This window comes from Meles meles, chromosome 20 (genome assembly GCF_922984935.1).
Source record: "Meles meles chromosome 20, mMelMel3.1 paternal haplotype, whole genome shotgun sequence".
NCBI classification, from domain to species: Eukaryota; Metazoa; Chordata; class Mammalia; order Carnivora; family Mustelidae; genus Meles; species Meles meles.
In genome coordinates this window covers 11,042,296-11,062,282 of record NC_060085.1, presented here as the reverse complement: position 1 = coordinate 11,062,282, position 19,987 = coordinate 11,042,296, and the positions used below count along the sequence as shown (strand labels likewise).

Below are 19,987 nucleotides of genomic sequence, written 5' to 3'. Positions count from 1 at the left end.
GGGCGAAGAAGTCTTCCCACTGAGCAGGGAGCCAGACAAGGGGCTGGATCCCAGCATTCTGGGATCCTGATCTGAGCCCAAGAGACATGCTTACCTGATTGAACTACCCATGTGCTCCTATTCATACACATTTATACAAATTGAAGAATAGAACTTATGCACATTGTAAATTGTCTTTACACTCTGGTGCATTTTTTTTAATAGATGTCTTCCTCACTAGTACCTTACATATTTGCCTCCATCATCTCATATAATGATAATTCATTACTTCAGTGATTGCATAGTATTTCCAGATGTGGCTGGGTCATTTATACTTTTGCAGATTTTTCATATTCTTTCTCATTAAATTGCTATTTTATCAATCATACAAAAATATTTTGAGACTGAATTAAAATGCTGGCTCTCCACTGGGGGCAATTTGGTCCTCTCGGGGACATTGAATAATGTTCGGGGACATTTTAGGCTGTCAGATAGGGGTGGTATCATTAGAGCTGGTAGTCCTCTAGACATCCTACATTGCCCAGGACAAGCCCCGGCACAGAGACTAATCTGGGCCAGAATAACAATAGTCCTGAAATTGAGAAACCCTGAGGTAAATAATACATGTCTATATTTTTAATATTTACCGCTATTTTCAGATTATTTCCCCAAATGTTTTTGGCACCTCACATTTCTGTGATGAAAATTAAAGAACACCATTTTGCTACCTGTTTAAAAGTTCCAATCCCAATTCATGTGACAGCTTTTTAAGTTTTTTGATAGGCTGTTGGGTATGGAAGGAGTTTCTTATTGCCTTCATAAGCAATTAGTGAGTTTGAGCAAATTCATATATTTGGTCACCATTTTGATTTGCCCATTATTATTATATGCCCATATATTGTATGCCATTTTCTACAGTTGCCAGTATTTCAAATGATGTTTACAGATTGTTTCTTTATTGAATTCTATTTAGATATTTGGGCCATAAAAATGTTTTAAATTCTATGAGTTAATGTATAACTTCTTCTTTTTCCAATTTCTTGCCTTAATTAAGATGGTTTTGCCTGTAGATTTTTGTTGTTTAATTTTTAAAAAGATTTTATTTATTTATTTGACACAGAGAGAGAGAGATCACAAGTAGACAGAGAGGCAGACTGAGAGAGAGGGGGAAGCAGACTCCCTGCTGATCATAGAGCCCAATGTGGGGCTCTATCCCAGGACCCTGAGATCATGACCTGAGCCAAAGGCAGAGGCTTAACCCACTGAGCAACCCAGGTCCTGCTCATTTTTTTTTTTAATTTTGGGGAATTTTAAGGCCCTTTGGGTGATTTTTTTGTATTTTTTAAAATTTCTTTTTAATTTCCATATAACTGACATGCAGTGTTATATTAGTTTTAGGTGCACAGTATAGTGATTCAACAATTGTATACATTACACAGTGCTTATCATGGTAAGTCTACTTTTCATCGCCTTCACCTATTTCACCCATTTCCCCATCCACTTCCCATCTGACAACTACCAATTTGTTCTCCACATTGAACAGTCTGTTTTTTGTTTGGTCTTCTTTTTGTTGTTGTAATTCACTTGTTATGTTTCTTAAATTCCATGAGTAAAATCATGGTATTTGTCTTTCTCTGAATGAGTTATTTTACTTATCATTATACCCCCTAGATCCACCCATGTTGTTGCAATTGGCGGAACTTCATTCTTTTTATGGCTGCATAATATTCCAGTGTTATGTTGCGTAGACATAAGGAAAGTGGATATCTTTCCTTGTTCCTGATCATAAAGGAAAAATGTTGAGTGTATCCCCTTTGAGGATTTTGCCGTGGGTTTTTTTTTTTAATGCCTTTATGTTGATATAGTTTTCTTCTATTCCTAGTTCTTAGTGTTTTTATCATGTTCTATACACAATTATAAACATCAATTTCTTGAGTGTAGAATATAAACAGTAATATATCTTCCAGGTTAGTAATGCATGACTGTGTCATGCTCTTTCTCTCTTATTTTTGTAGTCACATCGAAGACATGGAACTAGAGAATGATACACGAATTTTGGAATTTCTTCTTCTGGGACTTTCAGAGGGACCAGAATTGCAACCCTTCCTCTTTGGACTGTTCCTGTCCATGTACCTGGTCATGATACTTGGGAATCTGCTCATCATCTTGGCTGTCATTTCAGTTTCCCACCTCCAAAAGCCCATGTACTTCTTCCTCGCCAACCTATCCTTTGTAGACATCTGCTTCACCTCCACCACAATACCCAAGATGCTGGTGAATATACAAACACAGAGAAAAGTCATACCTTATGGCAGCTGCATCGTGCAGATGTACTTTTTCATACTTTTTGCAAGTTTGGACAACTTCCTCTTGACTGTGATGGCTTATGATCGCTTTGTGGCCATCTGTCACCCCCTGCACTACATAACAATCATGAACCCTCAGCTCTGTGGACTGCTAGTTCTGGTATCTTGGATCATGAGTGTCCTGCATTCTTTGTTACAAACTTTAATGGTGTTGCGGCTGTCCTTCTGCACAAAGGTGGAAATCCCCCATTTTTTCTGTGAACTCAATCAGATGATCCAACTTGCATGTTCTGACACCTTTCTCAATAACCTGGTGGTATATTCTGCAGCTGTCCTGCTGGCTGGTGTTCCCCTGGCTGGAGTCCTTTACTCTTATTCTAAGATAGTTTCCTCCATACGTGGGATTTCATCATCTCAGGGCAAGCATAAAGCATTTTCCACATGTGCGTCACATCTCTCAGTTGTCTCCTTATTTTATTGTACTAGCCTAGGAGTGTACCTTAGCTCTGCTGCTTCCCAGAGCTCCCACTCAAGTGCAGTAGCCTCGGTGATGTACACAATGGTCACACCTATGCTGAATCCTTTCATCTATAGTTTGAGGAACAAAGATATAAAGGAATCTCTAAATATATTTTTCAGAGCAGCCACAAAGGGGCCATTTTTCAACAAGTGCCTGTGCTTGCAGGCTTAAGGCCTAATAGCCAGAAATTGTGATTCTTTAATCAGATCATGAAAGAGGAACTTAATCTCTCTTTTATATCCTGGAGTTTCAATTTTTCTAAAGGTCAACTGATTTATTGTGTCTTTGTTGTGTCTTTGTTGAACTTTCTACTCCTTCTGATAGCTAAGAATTTTGCTTTTGTTTCTGATATTTCCAAAGTTTGTCCCAACCTTGAATCAGAAACTATTTGGAGATTCCCAGTTGCCTCATATAGTGATGAAAGGTCCTAGTTTTATGAAATAAATGACATTGACAGCTGAGGCCATTTTTATGATTTTTTTTTTTGTGGAGGAAATTCTGAGATCACAGTTTTTCACTCTGTCATTCCTTTCTATGTTAATACCTTAAATGCTCTTCTTGGTAATACACACTTTAACCTATTATTTTGTTTCATGGATAATCATGGGACTTTATGATCCTCCTTATGATCCTGTTTCCTTATCAGCTCAGCATCCACAGTATTCAAGCCAGAGAATAGTAAGGCAGAAATTGGTTATGAAAATGACCCCCAAGTGTAATCTACAGACAGGCAAATTTCCATAAACCAAGTTACTTCATATGAGCTTGGTGTCAGAGAATACCTGAAATATGATGTTAAATTTCTATCACACTATATTTTTGTGGATATTGATTTTGATCATAAACTTCTGTTCACTCAGGTGTAGGATATGTGATGTCCATGTTTAAAGTTTTTTATTAATTGTGCTGAAGAATATAATAGCAGAATATAGGTTATTTAATTGGATAATTTACTGTTTCTACTTGAAACATTCAAGGCCTGCCTACAAATATTATTCCTGCCATTGCCCTAAACTCTCCCCTTTTAAAAATGTTATAAATGTCATAGTGTGAATGAGTGAACAATCGGTGAATTCATTCTGTCATTAATTTCTCTGGCATTTTTTAAAATTCCTTTTCTGCCTAACAGAATTCATTGTTTTTGCACCACACCCAGTGCACCATGAAATACATGCCCTCCTTAATACCCACCACCTGGCTCCCCCAACCTCCCATCCCCCACCACTTCAAAACCCACAGACTGTTTTCCAGAGTCTATAGTGACTCATGGTTCAAATCCCCTTCCAATTTCCCTCAAATCCCTTCTCCTCTTCATCTGCCCAAGTCCTCTTTGTTATTTGTTATGCTCCACAAATAAATGAAACCATATGATACTTGATTCTCTCTGCTTGACTTATTTCACTCAGCATAATAACTTTCAGTCCCGTCCACGTTGCTACAAAAGTTGGGTATTCATCATTTCTGATGGAGGCATAATATTCCATTGTGTATATGGACCACATCTTCCTTATCCATTCGTCCGTTGAAGGGCATCTTGGTTCTTTCCACAGTTGGCGACCATGGCCATTGCTTCTATAAACATTGGGGTACAGATAGCCCTTTTTTTCACTATATCTGTAATTTTGGGGTAAATACCCAGTAGTGCAATTGCAGGGTCATAGGGAAGCTCTGTTTTAATTTCTTGAGGAATGTCCACACTGTTCTCCAAAGTGGCTGCACGAACTTGCATTCTCACCAACAGTGTAAGAGGGTTCACCTTTCTCCACATCCTCTCCCACACTTGTCGTTTACCGTCTTCTTAATTTTGGCCATTCTAACTGCTGTGAGTTGGTTTCTCAATGTGGTTTTAATTTGAATCTCCCTGATGGCTAGTGATGGTGAACATTTTTTCATATGTCTGATATCCATTTGTATGTCCTCATTGGAGAAGTGTCTGTTCATAACTTCTACCCATTTTTTGATATGATTATCAGTTTTGTGTGTGTTGAGTTTGAGGAGTTCTTTATAGATCCTGGATATCAATCTTTTGTCTGTACTGTTATTTGCAAATATCTTCTCCTATTCCGTGGGTTGCCTCTTTGTTTTGTTGACTGATTCCTTTGCTGTGCAGAAGCTTTTGATCTTTATGAAGTCTGAAAAGTTCATTTTCTCTTTTGTTTCCTTTGCCTTTGGAGACTTATCTTGAAAGAAGTTGCTGTGGCTGATATCGAAGAGGTTACTATGTTCTCATTTAGGATTCTGATGGATTCCTGTCTCACGTTGAGGTCTTTTATCCATTTCGTGTTTATCTTTGTGTACAGTGTACGAGAATGGTTGAGTTTCATTCTTCTGCATATAGCTGTCCAATTTTCCCAGAACCATTTATGGAAGAGACTGTCTTTTTTCCACTGGATATTTTTTTCCTGCTTTGTCGAAGATTATTTGACCATAGAGTTGAGGGTCCATAGCTGAGCTCTCTACTCTGTTCCACTGTTCTATGTGTCTGTTTTTATGCCAGTACCATGCTGTCTTAGTGATCACAGCTTTGTGGTAAAGGATGAAATCAGGTAACATGAAGCCACCAGTTTTACTTTTGTTTTTCTACATTTCCTTAGCAATTCAGGATCTTTTCTGATTCCATATAAATTTTAGGATTCTTTGTTCCAGCTCTTTGAAAAATACTCGTGGAATTTTGATCGGAATGACATTAAAAGTATAGATTGCTCTAGGCAGTATAGACATTTTAACAATGTTTATTATTCTGACCCAAGAGCAGGGAATTATCTGCCATCTTTTTGTGTCTTCTTCAATTTCTTTCATGAGTGTTCTGTAGTTCCTCGAGTACAGATCCTTTACCGCTTTGGTTAGGTTTATTCCCAGGTATCTTATGGTTCTTGGTGCTATAGTAAATGGAATATATTTTAATTTCCCTATCTGTATTTTCCTTGTTAGTTTATAAGAAAGCCACTGATTTCTGTACATTGACTTTGTATCCTGCCACATTACTGAACTGCTGTATGAGTTCTAGTAGTTTGGTGATTGCGTCTTTTGGGTTTTCCATATAAAGAATCATGTTAACTGTGAAGAGAGAGAGTTTGACTTCTTCATTGGCAATTTGGGTACTTTGTATTTCTCTTTGTTGCCTTATTGCTCTTGTTAGGACTTCTAATACTATGTTGAACAAGAGTGGTGAGAGTGGGCATCCTTGTCATCTTCCTGATCTCAATGCAAGGCTGCAATCTTTGATCAATCTTTGATCTTTCCTGTGGGTCTTTCATAGATAGATTTTATGAAGTTCAGGAATGTTCCCTCTATCCCTGTATTTTGAAACATTTTAATTAGGAATGGACACTGGATTTTTTCAAGTGCTTTTTCTGCATCAATTGAGAGGACCATGTGGTTCTTCTTACTTCACTTACTGAGTTGTTCTATCACATTGATTGATTTGGGAATGTTGAACCATCCTTGTAGCCCAGGGATGAATCCCACCTGGTGATGGTGGATAATCTTTTCAATGTGCTTTTGGATCCTGGTATTGGTCTGAAATTCTCCTTTTTTGGTGGGGTCTTTGCCTTGTTTGGGGACCAGGGTAATGCCGATTTCATAAAATGAGTCTGGAAGTTTCCCTTCTGCTTCAATTTTTTGAAACAGTTTCAGAAGAATTGGTGTTATTTCTTCTTTGAAAGTTTGGTAGAATTCCCCAGGTAATCCGTCTCGTCCTCGGCTCTTGTTTTTGGGGATGTTTTTGATCACTGCTTCAATCTCGTTACTAGATATGTGTCTATTCAGGTTGTCAATTTCTTCGTGGTTCAATTTTGGGAGTTTATAGTTTTCCAGGAATGCATCCCTTTCATCTAGGTTGCTTATCTTATTGGCATATAACTGTTGAAAATAACTTCTGATGATTGTTTTTACTTCCTTGGTGTGAGTTATTATCTTTCCCTTTTCATTCAAGTTTCATTGATACGTTCTACTGTATCTCTGGTTTCTACCTCATTGATCTCTGCTCTAATCTTGATTAAATTCCATTTCTTCCTGCTTCATCCTGGTCATTTCTCTCTATCTGTTTGTCCTCCAGATCACTAATTCTATCTTCTGTCTCAGATACCCTAGCTTTTAGAGAATTTAGATTAGATTGGAATTCATTGAGAGCATTTTGAACATCATCCCTGGTGGCTTTCAGTTCTGTCCTAATCAATTCCATTTTGTCATCCATGGCTTTCTCCAACCTAGCTATTGCCTGGGTAATTGTTAGCGTGAATTCCCTTTCTGACATATTATCTATATCGATAGCCATTAGCTCTGTTGCAGAAGGCCCATCCTCTGAATTTTTCTTCTGTTGGGTGTTTCTCTTCCTAGTCATTTTGGTGAGAGATGGCTGAATGGATGTAGCTGCATGTATCGACTATGGTGCAGTCGAGGTGTACCCTGGAATGCTTCTGATCAATCAAGAATCCCCACCCAAACAAAAGAAAAAAGAAAGAGAAAAAAGAAAATAAAAAGAGAGAGTGAGAGAGGAAAAAAAGAAAGATAAAAGAGAAGGCTCAGCCCAAATGGGCCCCAAGGTAAGATTTATGAAGTATACAAACAAAAACAGACAAACAAAAAGACTGATAAAAATATATGATAAGAGGGGCACCTGGGTGGCTCAGTGGGTTAAAGCCTCTGCCTTCAGCTCAGGTCATGATCCCAGGGTCCTGGGATCAAGCCCAGCATAGGGCACTCTGCTCAGCAGGGAGCCTGCTTCTTCCTCTCTCTCTTCCTGCTTCTCTGCCTACTTGTGATTTCTGTCTGTCAAATAAATAAATAAAATCTTAAAAAAAAGTATATGACAAGAGAAAAATATATATATATAAACAAAACAAAACAAACAAACAAAGAAAAGAGCCTCGTCAAAAAGAAACCCAAGTATAAGATTTATATACTATCAGGACAAACACAAATGCACAGAAATACTGGCAGAAGAAAAAAATGGGAGAGTGGTTATAAATTCTCAGTGTGGGTGAGAAAGGTTGTTTTGATTATTCCTGGATGTATCTTAATATCTTTGTTAAAGGACTCAAGTTTCCTAAGACAACAAGGATTTTAAATAGGTTTACCTGTAGGGGTAGCCTTGATTGGGGAAAGGACATTACCTTGAAGTTTAGCTCTATATGAATATTAAAAGTTTAAAAAAATAATAAAAAAGAATAAACTAAACTAAACTAGAATAAAATTTAAAAAAATTAAAAAATAGAAAAGCAAAATAAAAACATGGGTATATGTATTAAAAAGTTCTTGATAAAGGGTTATTATGGAATTTGATGTACTGGACATCTCACTGTGATGGTAAATAGGTTAAAAAATTATCTATATAAATAAAATGAACCAGAATAGTAGGAACAAATTAAAAATAAAAGTTGTATCTATGAAGTAGTGGTGGTTGATCTCTTGTCGTATTCTCCCCCCCCCCCCACCCGCGTTCACTCTCTTGGGGAGAGGCCTGCCACATAAGTTCTCCAGCTCCCCTCAATGTGTGGGCTCTGAGGGAACTGGTATTTCAGGCTTCTGTTCTCTGGAGGTTTTTATGTTTGTTTGTTCATTTGTTTTCTCTCGCCTTGACAACTTTTGATGGTTTTTGGAGGTTTAGAGGAAAACAAACTGCAGCCAGACCTCCCTCTCAGAGAGAAGCCTCAGTTTCTTCCCCTCTGGTGCTCCAGAGCACATAAATTCCCCCTTGGCTGCTGGTGGAGCCTGTTCCCAGTCATGGTCTCTGACAACACTGGAACTCCTGCTTGTACCCAAATCCCCAATAGCTGTGGCTCTCTGGGCAGCTCCAGACCACCAGAGAGGTTCCAAGCAGCAATCACACACTTAGATTTTCCCATTGGCCCGGGCTGGGAGTACCCAGACTTTCCCGGTCAGAGAGCGCTGGGGTGGCGCCTGCATGTGCCCTCTCAGGGGGAGGTTTGGGGCATGACCCAGGCTCTGATAGCATGGCACAGTGCGTGCATGGAGAGTGCAAAAAGACTGTGTTTCTGCTGGCTGGCTAGGCTCCCACCCCCTCATGGGAGCTCACACCAAGCTCTCTCAGATGCACTCTGGGCTCAGTGACTAAGACCTGGTTTCTTTGCCACACTCTCTCTGGCTCAGTGCCAGAGGTGGCTGTCCTCCAATCCCTAATCACCCTGATTCCCACAATTCCCCCCATGATCCTTTGCTCTTTTTGAGTGCTTTCAACCAGACTCCTAGTTAATGCTGGTTCCCAGTCACAGGGCACTCTCGTATTGATGTATTACTTTCCAATGTGTCGCTTCTGTTGTCTCCCTCCCTGTTTTGTTTATCTTCCAATATCAGTCCAACATTCCCACTCCACTTTACCTGCCCACTGGCGTCTTCTGCCCACATAGCGATCCAGACGTGTATAATTCTGATCTCAGGCTGATTTCATCGGTGATTGGAGTTCTTTGGTAGGTAATCAGCTCACTTTAGGTTACAGGTTGAAGCAGCACCACCTCCCACTTCCCTGCCATCTTGTCTCCCCTCCTCTTTACCATTTTTTTTGTTCTAAACTCTCTTTCATCCTATGATTAAAGAACCATAGATCAATTCCAGACAAGAGCTGGAATTACTCCCCAGTAATGCCCTGAGAATGGAAACTTGTGACTGAGGGTCCCACAAGTTATTCCTGTAAAAAGATAGAGGTCTTTTCAAACTCCCCCAGTTACCTGAATGGGAATCTCAATGGTGGTCAATTTTTAGTACAGTTATTTGAAATAAATGTGAATAACCAGGCCATTATGAATAGTGCTTTCATAGATCAGAAAAATATGAAGACTAAGGAGCAGTAGATTATTCTTAATATTCTCAGTTCTGTTTACATTGGTTATTGAATCAGTCAGCTATTGCTGCCTGATAAGCCATGCTAAATGTAAAAGATATAAGATGATGTTTCTTTTAAAATAGCATGGGGGCCTATGATAGGGAAGTTTTTTGGTTTCCACTGGTCTCCTCTTGAGGCTGTGGTCAGCTGTGGCTCAGATGGAAATGCTCCATTCATCCTAGCTCTGTTCTCACATTTGGGGTCTCTTGCTGGTGGAAGGCTGGTCTAGGTTGACCATGGTTACAGTTGCTGAGCTCTGTTTTACATGTTTTTACCTCTTACAGCAAGGTAGTCTGGACTTGTGTACATGACAGAGGCAGAGTTACAAGGGAGGAGCAAAAACACACAATGACCCCTTGAGGCACATTGTCATTTTCAGCATATACTATTAGTCAAGGCAAAAAAAAAGCCTGACTAAGTTCAGTCCAGATTCAAAGCTGGGGAAATAGACGTCACCTCTCAATGGAAGGAGCTTCACAGTCACATTGTCAAGTGCATGGATATAGAGATAAGTGTTGAATTGTGGGCATCTCAGCAAAAAGGTGTACCACAAGTACAATTTTCAATTTAATAAACTTTTATTGGTGTAGAACATAAAGCCAACATAGAGAACAATCTAGTGCAGTATAATACAGTGATTTAATAATCTACACATGACTTGGACTCAGCATTGTGAGTATGCTCTACATCAAAAACTGATGATGAACTATACAGTGACTAACTGAATATATTAAAAATTTTTTAAAATTAAAATTGGACTGGAATAAAAATAAATTTTCTTTTTTTAAAAAATGAACAAAATAAAAATAAAAAATGGTTGAGTCTACAGGATTTTCTATATTTAGTTCCTATTATCTGTAAATAAAGACACAATTTTACTTCTTTCTTTTTTCTAATTTTGATGGTTTTTATTTCTTTATCTCACCTGATTGCTAGCTAGGATTTTGTTGAATAAGAGTGGTGAGAGTGCTTTAATGTTTATTTTGTCTGTTAATAATATAGCTATTCTTGCTTTCTTGTGATAAATATTGTAGTTTTTGTTAAGAGTTCAGACAGAAGTTAATGGTGACTTCAGGGCCTCAGTAATTTTTTTCATAACCATCCTAAATCATAAGAAAAGCAAAACAAAATTTTAAGAAGATTTTTATTTATTTATTTGACATATGGACAGAGACAGTGAGAGAGGGAACACAAGCAATGGGAATGGGAGAGGGAGAAGCAGGCTTTCCACTGAGCAGGGAACCTGATGTGAGGCTCAATCTTAGGACTCTGGGATCATGATGTGATCCAAAGGCAAACACTTAAGGACTGAGACACCCAGGTGCCCCAAAAAGCAAAACAACTTCTTTGTTAATTGCTTGTGCCCAAACAACTTAGCACCTGTTTAGAACTGGATAACTTTTGTGGGAGCATAAATTTGCAATAAATTTGGGCAATCACCAGAAGCATGATTGTTGGATCATACAGTAAGACTATTCTTAACTTGTAAGAAACTGCCAAACCATCTTCATGTGACTATAGTGTTTTGCATTCCGACCAGCAGTGAATCAGTTTCCATTGACTTACATCCTTGGCATCATTTGTTGTTTTTCATGTTTTGGATTTTAGCCATTCTCACTGTCATGTAATGGTGTCTTATTGTTTGTTTATTTATTTACTTAGCCACTGTATAGTACATCGTTAGTTTTTGATGTAGTGATCAGTGATTTATTAGTTGTGTATAATATCCAGGGCCCATCATAACACATGCCCTCCCTTAGTACCCATCATCCTGTAATGCCCTCCCCTCACCCTCTCCCCTTTGAAACACTCAGTCTGTTTCCCAGGTTCTCATGGTTCATCTCCCTCTCTGATTTCTCCCCCTTCAGATTCCCCTCCCTTCCCCTATGGTCCTCTGTGCTATTGCTTATGTTGCACATACGATTGAAACCCTATGATAAATGTCTTTCTCTGCTTGACTTATTTTACTTAGCATAATCCCCTCCAGTTCCATCTTAGAGGGAAAGAGTATATTTTTCAGAGCCAAAGTTTCTGCTTATCAGGTATAAATAATAAATATAAATTTGCACACATTTAGTAACACAGTTTATAGATATATAAAGCAATCTGGCAAAAGTCCCAGGAAAAACAGAGAAATCTTTAACCACAGAGGGAGAATTTAATAAATATCTCTTAATAGAAGAATAGACAGTGCTTCAATTAAAGAATTGAACAACACATTCAATCTAATAGATGTATACAAAAGAGGTGTTTTATTAAACACTCACAAATCTAAGGACGAAGTTTTGCTGCTTGCCCTAATTAAAAATAAATCAGTGACATTGAAAATTATTATACTTAACAAAAGGGTGAGAATAGACACCCTTGTCTTGCTTCTGATCTCAAAGAAAAATGTTTTCTAACCTTTCAACATTGAGCATAATGTTATTGTGGGATTGTCATATATGGTATTCTTTTATGTTGAGGTATGTTCCTCCTATACCCAGTTTGTTGAGGGTTTTGTTTGTTGGTTTGTTTTCTTTTAATCATGAAAGGATGTATTTTGTCAAAATCGTTTTTTTTCTGCATGTATTGAGAAGATCATATGATTTCTATATTTCATTCTATTAATGGGGTGTATGACATTTATTGATTGGTGGGAGTGATTTAATTCCCACATATTTGTGAATAAATCAGATATCTGTGCCCCTGCATCCATTGTGGCTTTATTCACAGTAGCCAATACATGGGAATAGCCCAGTATCCATCAACAGAGGAATTAATAATGATGGCATATCAGTACAAGCGAATTCAACAAATAATAATAAAAAAATGGAAGACAGCCTTTCCTTAGCTAAAACATGGAGGGACCAAGGGAATCACACTAAGTGAAATAATCAGACTGAGAAAGACAATTACTGTGTGATCTCTTTTATACGTAAAATTCAAAAATCTGAACTCATAGAAACAGAGAGTAGGGGATGCCTGAGTGGGTCTGTTGGTTGTGTCTGCCTTTGGCTCAGGTCATGATTCTGGGGCCTGGGATTGAGTCTCCCATCAGACTCCTTGCTCAGCAGAGAGCCTGTTTCTTCCTCTGCCTGATACTCCCCTGTTTGTGCTCACTTTCTCTCTATAAATAAATAAGATCTTAAAAAAAAAAAAAGAAAAGAAACAAAGAGTAGGTTGATGTTTGCCTGGGGCTGGGGTTTGGGGAAGTGAGAAGATGCTGGTGAAAGCCTACAAACATTCAGTTAGCTATAAGATGAATGAGTTCAGGGAACTTACGCACAACATGGTCAATACAGTTAATTCTATTACGTTGTATACTTGAATGTTGATAACAACGTACATAGTAAATGTTCCTACAACAAAAAATAAATAATAGCTTTGTAAAGTGATGGATGTATTTACTAACTATTGTAGTGATCATTTCCATATATATATATATTAATTATATAACTTAATAAATTAATTAATAACTTAAACTTTCACAATTTTGTATGTCAATTGTTTTTCAATAAAACTGGGTCATTGAGGAAAAAGTATTCTTATTTCTTTGTCTTCTATTTGCCTTTCAAATGTCACCCCTTCCAGTGGAACAATCCCCATAAAAAATAAATAAAACACAGTTCCAGGATAAAAACCATTATGAATATGTCAATGGGAAGGTCAATCAATAGGAAAACAGTATCTACCTGAGGATGCCATGAAAATAGCATCAGTGATGCAACAGTTCTTAGATCCATTAATCAAAGAGTTACATACAAGGTCCCTGCTCTCTGAGGCATCTGGAATGAAAAGCTTTTATTTCTTTGAATTTTTCTTAGACTAGGAATGGTGATCATTAGGCAAGGTGTGAAAGGAAATATTTACTTTTGGAGGAAAGCCTGACCCTGTGAAGGAGAATTTCCATAACTTCCCAACATACACATAATTCAGTCTCAGGGTCTTCTCTGAGATCATTCCACTTCTGAAAAGGAAAGTGGAAATGAAAGCTTTTCAGATTGAAATTCACACCAGGAGTAGACTCGTGTAGACTGTTTGCAGAGGTGGCCCCAGATTCTCGTCTTTCTCTATAGCCATGTCTTTGGCAATGTGGCCAACACATCCCCTCAGGTGGTGGAGACTTTTCCTCCACCTTATATATGGGCTGGGTTAGGATTTTTTGATTTGCTGTGGCTAGCAGAAAATGGTAGGAATGACAGTGGACCTTAGAACCTTGGTGCATTTCTGCTGCTCTTTCTTGGAACTATCTTGAAAAAGTGAATTAAGCTAGGTGGTCTGCCAAAGGAAGTGAGGACAGGTGGAGCAGAGCCAAGTTGTCTAAGCCAAGGCCACTCTATTTCAGCCAAAACGAGCTAGCCAAGCCCCAAGTGTATTAGGATGCCCTGAAGAAATCAGCAGAGCTCCCCCAGCCAACACACACTGGTTCAAGACTCTTGAGGAAATCAACAGAGATTAGAATAATCCATCACCATACAATTCCATTTGATAGTATAGACATGATTGCAAGCCATTTGTTTTCAGGATGTCTTGTTACGCAACAAAATTCATAATAATTCAATTATTTGTTTATTTTGGATAATTGTTAAAAAGTGACTCTAAGGGCATCTGGGTGGCTCAGTCAGTTGGACTTCTAATTCTTGGTTTCAACTTAGATCATGATTTCCAGCTCGAGGGGTGAACCCCAACTTTGGGCTCCATGCTCAGCTAGGAGTCTGCTTGAGATTGTCTCTCAATCTCCTTCTGCCCCATCCCTTTTTCTTGCTCTCTCTCTATCAGATAAATAAGTAAATCTTAAATGGTGTGTGTTGTGATGAGCACTGGGTGTTATATGCAAGTAATGAATCATTGGACACTACCTCAAAAACTAATAATGTACTATATGAAGGCTAACTGAACACACACAAAAAGGGTGACCCTAATGAAGATCCTTTTTTGCATACCAAGAAGAGTTTGGAAAGGCATTCATTTTTGTGAAGAATACATCTTGCTCCAGAATCACATAATTAGGAAGAAATTTCTGCTCTCTGTGTCCTGCTGAGACATCTTGATTTTAGCTCAAAGTGATTCATTTTTGGCATTGACCTCCAGGACTAGAAGAGTATAAATTTGTTTCTATTAAACCCTCAGTGTGGTAATTGGTGATAGCAGCAATAAAAAGGGACAAAGACATTTCTCCAATAAAATTTTTTTGAAGAAGCTGAATTTAAGCCTCTCAAATTGTTCACTTAGCTTCTTTGGGTAAGGGCATTTTGTGCTGAAACCCTATCTGAAGGACAAGAAAAGTCTTTTATTTCATTGCAGAGTTTACTGCAGTCAGATCAACAAAAAACTTATTTTGTGGGTTGTCTGCGAGGATGTGGACATGGATTTATGGTTGAGAATGAGTCCTTATAATGAAATGTTATAATTATGAGATTTAAATCTAAAGTCCCTTTGGAGCTATTCAGCCCAATTAGCTGGTACAGAGGAGATCTCCTTTCATAAATGTCAATGTGGTTCTGTCTTTGAGGTCTCTGGGAACTTAGGTAGGAAAAGTAATCCATTGTGAAAATTCAGGCCACCTGTTCTCTAAATTTTTGGGTATAAATTTCTACATTCCTAGCATTCCACGTGAAAGCAAGTGCTCCTTCTTTTCATTCATTTACCCTCCAAGTTTCTCTCAAGCTTTCTTTCAACACAATAGACATATATAATGAGTTATAATGAGGGTTATGAGCCTTGTGTATATACATCCATGCATGTAAGTGTGTTTTCTTGAAATAAATATGTACATGAATACACATACATTTACATACACACAACCCTTACTCTTAAACTTCTTTGGGGGGAAGACAAGATGGCGGGGAAGTAGGAGGAGGCGCTGTTTCAACCTGTAACCTAAAGTGAGCTGATTACCTACCAAAGAATTCCAATCACCCATGAAATCAGCTTGAGATCAGAATTATACACCTCTGGATCACTATGTGTGCAGAAGATGCCAGTGGGCAGGTAAAGTGGAGTGGGAATGTTGGACTGATATATGAAGATAATCAAAATGGGGAGGGAGTCTTGTCCATTGGAAAGTAATACCCTAATATGAGAGTTCCCTGCATCTGGGGACCAGCATTAACTTGGAGTCTAGTTGAAAGCACTCAAAAAGAACAAAGGATCACGGCGGGGGGGGGGGGGGATTGTGGGAATTGGGGCAGTAAGGGACAGGGGCTTAAGTCCCCAGACCCAGGACAACCACCCATGGTGCTGAGCCAGAGAGAGTGTGGGAGAGAAACAAGGTCTTAGCCCTTGAGCCACCAGCGCACCTAAGAGCCTGTGGGGTCTGGCTTCTATGAGGCGCTGGGAGTCTCACCAGCCAGCAGAAGAACAGCCTTTTTACAGTCCCCACAGGAGTGCCCTGCCATGCTATCATAGTCTGAGTCCCGCCCCATGCCCGCCCCTGAGAGAGGTGAGCGCAGGCACCAGCCTGGTGCTATTGGACCCAGAAAGACCAGGCACTCCCAGCCTGGGACTGCGGGAAAATCTCCGTGTGCAATCACTGCTTGGAACCCCTCTGGCAGTCCAGAGCTGCCCAGACAGTGGTCATTGTGGTGGTTTTGGGTACAAGCAGGAGATCCTGTGTCCCCAGGGACTGCGACTGGGAATGAGCTCTGCCAGTGGCCAAGGGGCAACTTATGTGCTCTGGAGCACCCAGAGGGGACAGGCCTAGGCTTCTCTCTGAAAGGGAGGTGTGGGGTGCAGTTTGATTTCTTCTAAACCTCCAAAAACCATCAAGAGCTGTCAAGGTGAGAGAAAAAAAAAATGAAAAAACGAGTCAAGATGGCGGGGAAGTAGGAGGAGGCACCATTTCAACCTGTACCCTAAAGTGAGCTGATTACCTACCAAAGAACTCCGACGACCCATGAAATCAGCCTGAGATCAGAATTATACACGTCTGGATCTCTACAGGAGCAGAAGACGTCAGTGGCAGGTAAAGCAGACTGGGAACGTCCCACTGATATCGGAAGATAAACAAAAGGGGGAGGGAGCCACCAGAGGTGACCAATCGGAAAGTAACACCCCAACACCAGAGTGCTCTGCGTCTGGGGACCAGCATTAACTTGGAGTCTGGTTGAAAGCACTCAAAAAACAAACAGCAAAGGATCGCGGAGGGTAATAGTGGGAACCTGGGCAGTTAGGGTCAGGGACCTAAGTCCCTGGACCCAGGACAGCCTCCCCTGGCGCGGAGCCAGAGAGAGTGTGGCGGAGAAATCAGGTCTCCGTCCCTGAGCCGCCAGTGCACCTGACCCTCCAGCGCGCCCAAGAACGAGTGGGGTCTGGCTCCCATGAGGGGCTGGGAGCCTGGCCAGACGGCAATCCTGAAACGCGCGCGTCCCACACCCTCCCTTGGGATAGGTGCTCACAGGCGCTAGCCTGGAGCTCTGGCAGCCGGAAAAACCAGACATTACCAGCCCGGGACAGCGGGAAAATCTCAGTGTGTGATCTCTGCTCTGAACCTCTCTGGCGGTCTGGAGCTGCCTAGACAGCCACCGCTGCCCTGGTTTTGGGTGCAACGAGGAGCTCCTGCATCCCCAGGGACAGTGACTCAGAACCGACTCTGCCAGCAGCTTTTGCAAAACAGTCTAAGGCTTCTCTCTGAGAGAGAGGTTGGGGTGCTGTTTGCTCTCTTCTAAACCTCCAAAAACCATCAAAAGCTGTCAAGGCGAGAGAAAGCAGATGAAAGAACATAAAAACCCCCAGAGAACAAAAGGCTGAAAAAAACAGTTTCCTGAAAAAGAAAAAAAAAAAAAAAAGAGCTCACCCCCTTGAGGGGAGCGGGAGGACTTAACTCAGGGAACATCAGTGTCTGAAAACCCACGTGGCAGGCCCCTCCCCCAGAAAACCAACCAGGAAGGAAGAAAAAAAAAAAAAAGACTACAAGAGAACAATCACCACTACTTCATAAATACAACTTTTATTTTTAACTCTTTACCAATATTCTGGTTCTTTTTTTTTATACATACAGATAAATTTTTAACCTATTTACCATCACACCGAGATGTCCAGTACATCAAATTCTTTAATAACCTTCTAACCTGAACTTTTTGATACATACACCCGTGTTTTCCTTTTGCTTTTCTATTTTTTTAATTCTTTTTTAATTTTAACTTAGTTTAGTCTAGTTTATTCTTTTTTTAATTTTTATTTTCTACTATACATATAGAGTTAAACTTCAAGGTAATCCCCTTTCCCCAATCAATGCTACCCCTATAGGCAAACCAGTTTCTAATCCCCCTGTAACTTAGGAAAGTTGAGTCCCTTAACAAAAACATCAAGATACCTTCAGGAAGAATCAAAATAATCTTCCTCACCCACACTGAGAATCTATAACCATTCTCCCAATTTTTCCTTCTGTCAGTGTTTCTGTGAATTTGTGTTTGTCCTGATAATATATAAACCTTATACTTGGGGTTCATTCTGATGAGGTTCTTCCCTTTTTTTTTTTTTGCTTATATATACAAATTTTTTTCTCTTGTCATATACTTTTATCACTCTTTTTGTCTGTCTGTTTTTGTTTGTATACTCCACAAATCTTACCTTGTGGCCCATTTGGGCTGAGCCTTCGCTTTTATCTTCCCTTTTTTTCCTCTCTCTCTCTTTTTTTTTCCCTTTTCTTTCCCCTTTTTTTCTTTCTTCTTCTCTATTTCTTTTTCTTTTCGATTTTCTCTCATTTGGGTGGGGAATCCTGATTGCACAGAAGCATTCCAGGGTGCACATTGACTGCACCACAACCGATAAGTCCAGCTGCATCTGTTTAGTCATCTCTTACCAAAATGACTAGGAGGAGGAATACCCAACAGAAGAAAAATACAGAGGATGGGCCTTCTGCAACAGAGCTAATGGCTATCGACCTAGACAATATGTCAGAAAAGGAATTCAGACTAACAATTATCCAGGCAATAGCTAGGTTGGAGAAAGCCATGGATGACCAAACAGAATTGATTAGGGCAGAACTGAAAGCCACCAGGGATGATGTTCACAATGTTAGGACAGAACTGAAAGCCACCAGGGATGATGTTCAAAATGCTCTCAACGAGTTCCAATCCAATCTAAATTCTCTAAAAGCTAGGGTAACTGAGACAGAAGATAGAATTAGTGATCTGGAGGACAAACAGATAGAGAGAAAGGATCAGGAGGAAGCCTGGAACAAACAGCTCAGAAGCCACGAAAACAGAATCAGGGAAATAAACGATGCCATGAAACGGTCCAACGTCAGAATTATTGGAATCCCTGAAGGGGAAGAAAAAGAAAGAAGTCTAGAAGATATAGTGGAAGAAGTTGTCTATGAAAATTTTCCCAATCTCACGAATGGAAACAACATTCATGTACTAGAGGCAGAAAGATTTCCTCCCAAGATTTTAGATTCTTGAAAGTCCTCACGGCACCTTATCATTAGAATGGGGAATTTTGTTTCAAGAGAGACCCTCTTAAAAGCAGCTAGGACAAAGAAGCTTCTTACATACAGAGGAAAGCCCATTAGAATAACGTCAGACCTTTCCACAGAGACCTGGCAAGCCAGGAAGGGCTGGCAAAATATATTCAGAGTACTAAATGGGAAGAACATGCAACCAAGAATACTCTATCCAGCAAGACTGACATTTAAAATGGATGGAGAGATAAAGAGTTTCCAAGACCGGCAAGGCTTAAAAGACTATGCAACCACCAAGCCGACACTGCAGGAAATATTAAGGGGGGTCCTATAAGAGAGAAAAAATCCTAAGAATATCATTGAACAGAAATATAGAAACAATCTATAGACAGAAAGACTTCAAAGGCAACACGATGTCAATAAAAACCTATCTCTCAATAATCACTCTCAATGTGAATGGCCTAAATGCGCCCATAAAATGACACAGGGTTGCAGATTGGATAAAACGACAGGACCCATCCATATGTTGTCTACAAGAGACCCATTTTGAACCTAAGGATACACCCAGACTGAAAGTGAAGGGATGGAGAAGCATCTTTCATGCCAATGGGCCTCAAAAGAAGGCCGGAGTAGCGATTCTCATATCAGATAAATTAGATTTTAAACTAAAGACTGTAGTCAGAGATACAGAAGGACACTACATAATTCTTTTTTTTTATATTTATTTTTATTTGTTTATTTACAGCATAACAGTGTTCATTGTTTTGGCATCACACCCAGTGCTCCATGCAGTACGTGCCCTCCCTATTACCCACCACCTGGTTCCTCAACCTCCCACCCCCCCCCCCCACCTCCCTGCCGCCCCTTCATAACCCTCTGGTTGTTTTTCAGAGTCCATAGTCTTTCATGGTTCATCTCCCCTTCCAGTTTCCCTCAACTCCCTCTCCTCTCCATCT

At 39.8% G+C, this 19,987-nt stretch overlaps 1 protein-coding gene across 1 annotated transcript; it reads left to right on the top strand.

The window, feature by feature from the left end:
- The first annotated feature begins 1,953 nt into the window (after nt 1–1,953).
- On the top strand, nt 1,954–2,976 carry LOC123932182 (olfactory receptor-like protein OLF4). Its single transcript, XM_045989938.1, has one exon. The coding sequence runs from the start codon at nt 1,954–1,956 to the stop codon at nt 2,974–2,976; it is 1,023 nt and encodes a 340-aa protein (XP_045845894.1).
- The last annotated feature ends 17,011 nt before the right edge of the window (nt 2,977–19,987 follow it).